The sequence below is a fragment of the Anarrhichthys ocellatus genome, unplaced genomic scaffold (assembly GCF_004355925.1).
Source record: "Anarrhichthys ocellatus isolate YVR2014 unplaced genomic scaffold, GSC_Weel_1.0 scaffold198, whole genome shotgun sequence".
Classification (NCBI taxonomy): domain Eukaryota; kingdom Metazoa; phylum Chordata; class Actinopteri; order Perciformes; family Anarhichadidae; genus Anarrhichthys; species Anarrhichthys ocellatus.
The window spans coordinates 5,063-16,189 of NW_022280228.1; the positions used below are offsets into that span (position 1 = coordinate 5,063).

The following is an 11,127-nucleotide window of genomic DNA, read 5'->3' on the forward strand; positions in this document are numbered from 1 at the left end:
CAACTGACTTAGTATAAAGAGCAAGAAAGGGAGGAAGTCGGGGTTCAAATAAACTCAGACTTTCACCCAGGAGACCGCTGTTCGTGTCACATGTGAAAGCAAGTAATTGACTTATTTTACCTTACATAACTTAACTAACGCTGTGTACGTAAGTTACACAACAAACATACTTATTTTAACACAACCACAATTTTTTCCTAAGCCTCCCCGAGTGATTTTGTTGCCTAACCCGAACAAAGTAAACCTACAATCAAAGTAATACTACGTTAGTAGTTTATATTGAAAATAAACTGTATGCATGTAAACAAGTGTGGCTACTGACCAAGTGTCAGTGTTTGACGAGTTGGGAGTGAGAACGTGTTGCGAAGAGGGGTTCTGTGTCAAGATCTATAGGCACAACACCCAATGGCCCCCTAGCAAGTTCATCCAGCCATACCTTCAGAGGACTAACCCGCTCCTCTTATTCAGTCTTCATAGGAATCTGAAATGGGACACAGCTTTGCATTCTATATTCTTCTTATTGTCACATAAAGATCAAACTCACCAATGCATTAGTCAATCTACCAATACTTTCTGGATCCTACTGAAGACAAACTATTTTTTTTTTTAAAGAACGGCTCACATATTTGTAGTTTAATTTAATAAAATAATGTTTTTCCTCAAACAGCTGAACACTGTAGTTTTTAACAAATGTTACTCAAACAGGAGGAAATTGTGCATTTGTTGGGGACTATCTTCAGCAGCGGATGAATCCACTTTTAGTGTTAGTGTCTAGTCTCCAATCGTTTTGGACAACAAGGGATCTCTATGGCACAGAGGAACAAGATATGCCCGGTGTTGGATACTCGCATAATACATGTTAGCAGATACATTCATTGTTGGTTGGGGTCTGCACATGGGATTTGCTGACAGTAAGAAGAATATAGAACATCACCAACCTTATCATGTAACAGGGTTATTAGCATGGGCCGTGACAGCCACCATGGTTGTATAGACAGAAGAGGGCACCAACTGCAGAAACTTAACCAACAAAACATTCCAAGGCAAAAGACATTACGCCATTGGCCACACAGTTCAGACTGGAAAATCCTTTATGGCTGGGAGGTGTAGTGCAAGAACGGCACAGCAATGAACGCTGAGCATCAAAGACAGCGTCAATGAGAAGAATAAATCTTAAGGCCCGGTCACGCCAGAGAGCGGCACGGCAAATATCATTGCGCGTCCTAGTAAACAAATGTTGTGGAGGAGTTTAACCTTGCACACAGCCATTGAGCTCCGATAGCTTCCTTTGTTTTTGGACTCTGATCTCTGAATTCACTAAAGGTTAATGACCCGTGTCAAAGTTCACCCAAAATTGAACTTGATGCCAAATAGTGACTTTGCCCCAGCAAGCTAACCCACCGAGGTTCCATTAAAAGTAATTCATTTTGCCACAGATTTGAGCTGTTTTATTTCTGGGCGTGACCAGACCTTCTCTAATTATCTCAGTTTCTGTTGTTACCGGTTTTAGAGCGATATTGTTCTTGATTGGATTCTTAGAGGACAGACAGTGTTTGCTCTTTCTCACACATGGCAGATAGGACTGAATGCAGGGTGTGTATTTTTCTGTGGGTGTGTTTTGTCACCGGAGGTGACAGCGGACAGTACAGTGTTTGGGGACAGCATTGAGATTTTGGTGTCATTGGTTCCCTGGTTTCCCTTTAAGCTTGACAGCAGCAGAGGATTTATTACGGCTGGGCGGCTGAGGGGCGGAGGAAAGACAACCCGAACCTCACGGGACTAAGAAAGTAAAAGGCACTTCAAAAAATTGTAACAAATTTCCAGTGTTACTAGATAGACTATATATAGATATAGATATATACTGTATGTATACACAGGCATTTTCATATATGAAGGAATGCAAAGACAGAGTATAAACACTTGACTTTTTATATATATATATATATATGCTGTATGTAATAATATATATGTAACATTTGTTGATCGTAGCTGGCAATATAGGAGCTTAAAAAAAGAAGGGGGTGGATGTGATAAAGCGCATTGTGGTTTTTAGGTTTGTTGAGGTTTTTGTGAGGGCAAAACTCGTGGCAATAAGTTTCAGTCGCTGTGCACAAACTGAAGAGTTGCATAGGCAAGACAACAAGTGGTTCATAATCACTCAGTTCGGACCATCAAAAGTCGTACGTAAGAAAGAAAACAATCAAATACACCAGAAAAAGTAAAGTGAAGACAGTGTGTGCCTATCCAAATGGATAGTAGATTGCTTTAACTTCCATGAGGCAAACAACAAATTAGTCCCCCCCCTTCTCCTCAATATCAAAGAAGCGAGAGTCGGTTCAAAGTCAGCAGCTTGCTTGTGTAGGGCATGATGGATGGCATGTGTGTAAATAGACTGCATATGCAGTGCATGAGTACATGTACGTCCAGGAAGGCCGAGGGCCGGCACAGCTGCCGTGTGCCAACCCCTACAGCTGGGTGTCCTGGTACTGGAAGGAGTTGGCGGTGTAGTATCCCGGCACTGCCTCCTCATCCTGCGCCTCCTCTTCGTTGGGGTAGAAGGGACGTCCCTCCTTGGAGGTTTGAGGAGTCTGGGGTTCAGGACGGGAGCTGGAGCTGGAAGGAAACGGACAAAACAAGTCGTACTGAGTCATTCACCTCTTCAAATTTAACCTGTGCTTCTCTAGCCTTGGCAACATTTGCAGATGGACAATTTGGCAAATTCGGTCCATCACTTTTGTACAGGCATAAATACCTCAACGACTATCGGAAGAATTGTGTATTCATGGTTCCCAGATGATGTATCCGACCGATATACATTGACAGCGGTTGTGTGAAAAACTGTGAAATTTGCTAAAGATATCTATGTGCCCTTGAGGATCATTTCTAATGACTTTGGTGAGCCCCGACTTTTCCATAATGGTGGGATGTCACTCTGTTATTTCTAGTTGTCTGGCTGTTACCTTGTTGTGTTTGAAGGCAGTCTAAGTCTGTCATTACTAAGTCCTAATACCTTTACACTTTCAATACAGGATACAAACTTTTTCAAATGTTTCTGGGAAAGGCCTAGAACACTTTAGAGAACTCTTTATTGATATTGCTTATCAGTTGACTTTAACAAGAACCTGCAGTTTAGTCATTATGTGCAGGACCAGATCACCTTGACTCTCAACTAGTCAAAAACAGCTGCATGGTCAGTTGCACCTGATTCTGAGGCAACTGCATATAAGAAGTGGACATAGTCATCGTGACATCCCCCATTGGTTTGTGGACTGCCGTTTTGAAACCTCTGCAATTTCGTTGTCGCCATCTTGGATTACGGCCGTCGCTATACGGCTCTGGTAGTGGCAGTGACCTGTCAATCCCAGTAAGCCCCGCCCTAAAGCATCCCCTGCTTTATGGTCTATTTGACTCTAAATGGACCATAATGTACTAAATGAACATCATGCTGTATTGAAGAAGACTTGAAGCTAGAGATTGAAACCATAAACTCATGTTCACAATGTTTACTGAGGTAATAAATCAAGAGAGAAGTAGAGTCATTTTCTCATAGACTTCTACACAATCAGACTTTTGTTTAACCAGAGGAGTCGCCCCCTGCTGTAGAGAGATTGCAAGTTTTAAGACACTTCCGCATTGGCTTCACTCGGTAAAACTGGAGGTTGCCGCCTGCTTTCAACTAACTCCAATATAAATCCATTCCTTGTCATTACTGGATAGTCAGAGCAACTGACTGACGTAGTATAAAGAGCCAGAAAGTTTGCTTATAGGAGGTAAGGGGGATGGTTCGGTTCAAGGAAACACAGGACTTTCTCCCAGGAAACCACCGTTCGTGTCCCGTGTGAGAACCAAGTCAACAGGGATTTATTTATTTATTTACTTTTGTTACGTAATTTACATACTTAGCTGATGCCATATAAGTAGGTAACATAACAAGTCTACTTATCTTAGCCCCAACCACAACCTTTTTCTTAAACCTAACCAAGTACTTTCGTTGCCCAGCCCTAACTAAGTAAAGCTAAAAACGAAGTAATCTTACGTTGGAAGTATATTTTGAAAAGACACTATGCATGGAACAAGCGTACACTGACACGCCCAAAACTGATGCTAGAGGGGTAACTAGAGTGTCCTAGTTTGATTAGGGCACAGACCTGGCTACCGTATTTGAGAAGTTGGGAGTGAGATCACGTAGGCAAGATACCTTGTTTTCCAGATGACCCAACATAAATCCTCTTAGCCCATTCAATAGGGGGCTTTTTCTACTCTGTCTCACAATATGCCAAAATGGGATTTGGAGTTTTTTGTCAATTGGATTTAGAATTACGAACAGTCAGACAATTTATCTGGATCATATCTAAACCACTTTATTTGGATGTCACAAATAGTAGCCTCATTGCACAAGAAAACTGAGTGACCACAATTGCAGCAAGTACAGTAGATCAATTTTAAAGCAGGAAGTGGGTCTGTCAACTGTAATGGATGTTGGCAACAGAAAGTTTTGGTATTCATTTTACTGACTGTGTTTCTGGCCCATTTAAGCTTGGTGATTGGACTGATTCTAAGCAATGTGGCTATATTAATAGATGGTAAGAAAGTGACTTGGTAAGTGCAATTACATAAAAACATATACAAACTATTCAAATTAAAAGTTGTACTAAACCAGAACGTCACCATATTGAAAAGATAACCATCACGCTACACTTCAATCTAAATAGGTTAACCATTCAAATAAATATTCCAATTATACAGTTATATATGCTTGTCAGCTTTTGCAGTACAAGTAATAACATACATGTGTTGTTTAAAAAAATATATGTATGTATGTATGTATGTTTTGTGTATGACCTATAAATGGTTGTTAAAATACGATCCATTTTCTACAGATCAATCTATAGTATATTATTTTATAAGACCTTCCCTGACTTGTAAACAACCACATCTTTCAAACTCCACTCCTCTAGTTTGTCTGAATGTGTAGTCTCTAAGCCCCAACTGACATGACCCTGATGACATCACTTATTTACTCGGACCTGACAAAGCTCTGCAGTACGCTGTACGAAAAAAAACATTCTTCAGTGCATTACACAACATACTGCACATACAGTGTATTGAATGCATGCCAGTGCCTTAGATCTGCTTCGTATGTAGCATAAACTTAAAGCTGGGGTAGGCAGTTTTTTTTGGGCGTCTAAATTCAGGCAGTTTTCAGGCTTCATAAGGTCTGTAGCCCTTGACGGGAGACTTTGGCCAATCACAGGATGCTCCAGATGGTGGTGAAAGTCTGATTAAATGGCGGAAAAGTTGCTATTCCAGCATTGGGAAAAAACTGCCTACACTGTAAAGCAACCCCCCCAAAAAAGGAAGACTGACTTATCTAAAATCAAGTCTGATGCTGCTAATAGTTTATAGCTTCTACTTATTGCAGCCAAAGGCACAGCAGCGGCTAGCTCACAGCAGCTAAAGGCTGCGGCTAGCAGAAGGCTAAACTATGAGCAACATTTTCACTCTCTCTCTCTCCAATAGTTTAGCCTTCTGCTTAGTTCACCACTTGCGAGACCCTCAAATCACAGTTTGTCGTCCCCAAGGGCTTTACAAGAGAGGGGAGAGCTGCCTTTTCCAGAAAAGTGCTTACCCTCTGGTTACCACTTGAAATACAATAAAGGTTTACAGTTATAATGAAAACCATTTTTTGTTACTATTTATGTGCTGCATTTTGCCATTTAATGTATTTACATTCTCTTTAAAGGAGTTTTTATTGTTAGCGGTGGAGTCTGCATTCAGATTGCCTTCACTCCAGGCGGCAACCTTCGGTTCTTCTGAGTGAAGCCAATGCGGATGAGTCTTAGAAATCGCATTCTATCTACTGACCAGCAGGGGGCGAACCCTCTGGTTTTGATGGCGGATCAGTTTTCAAATAGTGCAGGTAGTGATGGAACAGTGAGCTGTGAGATGAAGAGCTGCAGGAGACATGACATAGCAACATAATCAACTCCTCTTACTGTATTCTGGCTGTGCATGCAGCATGAAATCAGATGGAGTTTGATCATTGCGTGATGGAAAAATGCCAATTACTGATTTCTCTATTATAACAATAAACAGACAAACCAGCTGCTCTTCTGTTGTAGTTCTGCCAAAGCTGTAGTAAACCACAGGTATTTCCATGTCAACCAGGAATGGAAATCTTAAGAATTACAACTGTAAAGACCTTATGTGTGTCTGTTACTTTTGGGGTCCTTAATGTCAGCTGAGTGGTGTTAGGTTGCACTATCAGTGACATCTTGTAAACTGGGAGACATGGCAAACACACAACTATGCTGAAGTACACACTCACAGCGGAGCTTGGAAATGGTCGTATGGCAGTAGAGAGCCTACCCGATAGGCTGCGGGCGACCGTGATCCAGCTTGGCTGTCTTCAGAGGAACAGCATAGATGTCTGGATGCTTCTGAGCAATTTCCAGCTGGGAACAAAGATTAGTTGAAAAATAAAAAGACTTTATACAAGACATATCGCAGTCTGAAAGGCAGATTATCGTCATGACTTTTACTGAGCTCGTTCATGCTCCTCAGAAGATGAAGCCTCCTTATTTTCAGCCCTATAGAAGCTTTCTACTTTTACCTCTTTGAGCCAAAATATCCATATTACCAATTAATCAACACGTAAAAAAAACAGAACACGGTATGTAGTAATAAAAACAAAAATATCTTGTTAGAAACTGTTTCCACTTTCTAACAGATCTTGCTAAAATGAGAGACTGTGCAAATAAAATTTAAAAAAAACACTGCAGCATATCTCTACAAATATAAACTTAACTTTAAAAGTCAGCGTCACACAGTTTAAATCAGTGTCTTACATACAGGAGGGATGGGGTCTGGGGCACATATAAGGTGTTGTAGTACTGTATATGTGAAAAATGTTCTTTAAAGCCTTTATTGTCTCCAAAGAGACCTGTGTGAAGTCTGATAAATGTCCCCAAGTGAAGTCACTTGAGTCAGCGTTGGTTTGGTCTGAGGACTACAAGTTTAAGAGTGAAAACAATCTATCAAGGATCTTGTGCATACAGATAAATATGTTGTGACCAGGCTGAACCAGGTCTGAAAAGTGAAGCCAGTGCAGAAGTGCCTTACACCTGCATTCTCTATAATGGCCATCAGGGGGCGACTCCTCTGGTTGCAAAAAGAAGTCTGATTGTACTGAAGTCTATGAGAAAATGACTCTACTTCTCTCTTGATTTATTACCTCAGTAAACATTGTAAACATGAGTTTATGGTCTCAATCTCTAGTTTCAAGTCTTCTTCAATACAGCATGATGTTCATTTAGTACATTATGGTCCATTTAGAGTCAAACAGACCATAAAGCAGGGTATGCTTTATTGCGAGGCTACTTTGTGATTGACAATTTGCTACCATGGTGTTTCAACGTTCTGCGTGTTGTCCAGGTTTTGTCTAAGAACTTTAACCCTTTCACAGTGTGTTTTCAGTTCATGAAAGTTATTTGTAACATTTGTCGCCTAAAACTGTCTTATTCAGCATTCAGTGGTGAGCACTGAATGCTCAAAATGGCCAAAATGTCGAAGACAAGGTTTAGTCCACCAACCACACGGTGGTTTGTGGGACTCTTTTGATGAAATCTTTAATAATGTGACACCTTAAGGTTTAATCATATAAATGTGTGCTCAAGACCTAATCCCTCCAGATGTGATGTCCTACATGTATGCCGTTTTTCTCTGCACATCATGGACAACAATACTCTTTACCCACTTAACTTGTCTGTATTTGGCTCTCTATGTTGTGAGCCAAGTTCATCAAGCCACTGCTGACACAAGGTACGAAAGAAATATCGTGACTGGCTGAGAGAATACTGTTCCATCACCATACTAATCTGATATACATTTACTTCACCCACTCCCTTAGCATCTAGTATGCCGTACTTGTACAAACTATGATACAACGTGCTGATATATGCTCTAAAGAGGCAGAGGCATACATCTGCAAAGTGATCAATTTGTAAAATCCTACAGAACTGATCTAACAGCCTGCCTTCAGTTGTGCGTAATACACCTCATGATACTACAGACGACCAATAGGAACACTGAGCTATGCCCACCCTGGCGTTCTGGGCCTCCTGTAGTTCCAGCAACCTCTGGGCTCGGGCGAAGTGGTCCATCTTCTCGAAGGCCTTGATCTTCCCCAGGAAGGACCTCAAGGACGGATCGTCCACGGGGTTGTCCCTCGCTGCCTCCTGCTGCTGCTGCTTACAGGCTGCCAAGGTTGCACCGGGCAGAGCCGCAGGCGAGCGAACTGCAGATTCCGCCACGGTCCCGCAACCGCCGGGCTTGGGCACGGCGGGGGGTTGGAGCGCTCCCGGGGGCCACAGTTTGCCGCAGGGGCTGAAGTGGTGAGCCGGCGACGGGGCCAAGGAAGCGGCGGAAGAACGGGAGATGAGGGGGGGAGGGTCGTTGTTGCTGCTGGCGGGGCTGCTGCTGGAGGGGGAGTCGTAACTTCGGCTGGAGCCGGGGGGCGGAGGGTGGTGGTGACGGTGCGGGTTGGCGGAGCCCGTCACGAGGATCGGATCGTCCCTCAGAGACAGTTTGACCTGACCAAGAAGGGGAAGCGTTAGAGCCAGAACAGATGGTGGTACTCGCAGTCCTTTATAATAAGCAAAACCATGTAACAGAAACTAAGGAGAAACTCCTTAATGCAGCCACTGTGCTCCATACCGAGTCCATAATCTCTGAAACAACTATAACCGCCTCAGCTTTGATGGCTCTTTCTGGGTTTACTGCAGCAGGTAGTCCCTCTGAGGGCTAAAATCTGCTTTTTTGAGATTTGTCAGACTAAATTAGGTTGTTTATCCAAACTGTTTCCCTTGATTTTGATGAAAGTCAAGGCTGAAGGGATTATTTAGCCGAGTAATCCCAGTAACACCTCAGGGTCTCCTAGGATGAACCGCAAAACTAAGCATAAAAGAACAGTCGGTCTTCCCTTAACCTGGAAAAAATGTCTGAAACGAACGAATGGATAGAAGAATTAGTTGCCTCTGTTGGTGCTAGTGAGATGGCAAGGCTGGATGGTTAGTACAGTAAAGCTTAGGTTATACTTGCCATAGTGAAATTGGCGCGAGGCTTGGTCACGCACATCTGAAGTGTTGTAACTTGACACGTGCACGATCATGTGACTGTCACAAATAGTTCACTGATAAAAACACAGTTGATGTGTCTAGGTATTATAAGAAGAAGGTCAATTCACTTTTAAATGCTTTAGAAACTGGTGCTCTAAGACTGGTGAAGTCACGATGACTACGTCCACTTCTTATTTACAGTCTATGGGTTTAACTTGTGTAACGGCAGCAAGTTTGCTGATCAGGCAAGGAAGGGCCAGTGCCCCGGGATCAGACCCCCCCTGGGGTTTGTGCTGAGCGTACACAGGCCCTGTACCTTCAACGTGATTAAAAAAAACTTCTTCTTCCTCTCATGTTGGACTGAGGGCAGAGTGGATGCTACAGTGACTCACTGTCGCCTCTCGAGGTACAAGTGGTATTACAAGACAGGACGGGCCGAGGCTAGCTGGTTAGCATGATCATATCAGTAGATATTACTGTAACCAATTCACATTCTGTTGATAATGTTCATTCAGTTTTTGAACTAAAATCCTGGCCAGAGCTTACATATTGCACCACTTTCAAGCTAATGTGGGAAATTTGAGCAAAATGAAATGTGATTTATGTTACCTTTAAGTTCTTGCAGTAGAAAAGGACTAAAATAATGATTTCGGTTTTTGGTTCTTCCTGGACAGATGAAACCATTCACTAAAAATGTAGACAATCAACGAACACTGCTGGATCTAGTAGACTAGTATATCAAACAACACTGTGGAAACTTAAAACATTGGCTATAACAGAGGAAAGCACTAGAAAAAGGGTTGGTTTCAAAACTTAAGTTTTCATTCCAACCGAACAGCAGCTCCTCAACAACATTCACTCTTTACTTTGAAAAGAGATAAATACTTATTGATATCAGCTGCTGGGTGTTGTTGGAATGAAAACCTTGAACACAGCTTAAGGTTGAACACCACTGGTATAGACAAGCCCACCACGATGTACCAATAACTGAGGGGAATTCTGGGTACCCATCTGGTCCAATGAGCTGACGGCGGAGGACTCAGAACCGCAGCGAGAGTGGTTCCTCCACATCAAGCCATTCCTCAAAGGGAAGGCCAGTTTGCTCCTTTCAGTGGAGGTAAAGAGCTGCCAGGGCGCATGTGGAGGACAGAGTCAGAGTTGCTGTATGTTGTTATACTTACTGTTTGCTACTGAGAAATGATACCATCTTTGACTAACAAATAACAAAACACTTTTCTTATGTGAAATGGAAGAGGGGAGGATGTTGGATTCTTACATATTTTGTCAGATAGACACGCCACCAAAACAGTTCGGGCTTGTTTTATGCATAGTTGACATACTTAGACTGAATTTGTGAAATGCTGAATAAATCTAGTGATGAAAAACACGCTTGAGACTTATTTCTCTTGTTTCTGGCTTTGAGGGTCGCTCACGTTCATTCAAATTGATTGAACTTCATAATAATAAAATTGTTGTGTTTATTTGCAGTTGGAAACTATTACCTGTGTGACCTAGTATTTGCCTTTGCTCAGTGATTTTTGTTGTAGTTCATTCACTTTGTTTTGTTAAAAAAATGGAACAAAGATCCGGCATAGAGCAATGCCCCTTTTCAACACTTTGTTGAATTGTCCTGGATGACTCGGACTTCATCTCAATATTACTTTCATTATTGACTCATCTGTTGATTATTCGTCTGATTAATGTTGATTGCATAAATGCCCATCTCCTCAGGCCCAAGTGTATTGTTTAGTCTGACCAACAGTCCAAAACCCAAACGTATTCACATGAATTTAAAAAAAATAAAGAATGTAGTTGGGTTTAGATAGCTAAAGGACACAGACCAGTGTTTCCAGAGGGAGGTGGATTGTTACTGTACAGATGTACTCTATGGGTCCCTCACCTTGCTGTCTGCCAAGAACACAGGTGGAGGGCTGGACCTGTTGAGGACTTCACGGCTGCTAATTTTCCTCATGCGACTCCTGATGTCTGGACTGTACCTGCGCAAGATCTA

At 42.2% G+C, this 11,127-nt stretch overlaps 1 protein-coding gene across 8 annotated transcripts in view; it reads right to left on the reverse strand.

Moving 5' to 3' along the window:
* Window positions 1–657: 657 nt before the first annotated feature.
* LOC116400751 (tight junction protein ZO-2-like) overlaps window positions 658–11,127 on the reverse strand; it is a 102,369-nt gene continuing 91,899 nt past the window's right edge. For 6 of the 8 annotated variants that reach the window (XM_031878763.1, XM_031878764.1, XM_031878760.1 and 3 more), the window contains exons 20-23: window positions 11,017–11,124; window positions 8,103–8,591; window positions 6,370–6,455; window positions 658–2,613 (exon numbers count right to left, since the gene is read on the reverse strand). In XM_031878763.1, coding sequence (XP_031734623.1) covers window positions 2,466–2,613; window positions 6,370–6,455; window positions 8,103–8,591; window positions 11,017–11,124 — 831 coding nt within the window. In that variant the 3' untranslated portion in view covers window positions 658–2,465. Of the gene's footprint in view, window positions 2,614–6,328; window positions 6,456–8,102; window positions 8,592–11,016; window positions 11,125–11,127 lie in introns of all 8 variants that reach the window. The other 2 variants (XM_031878762.1, XM_031878761.1) reach the window with 2 other exon arrangements.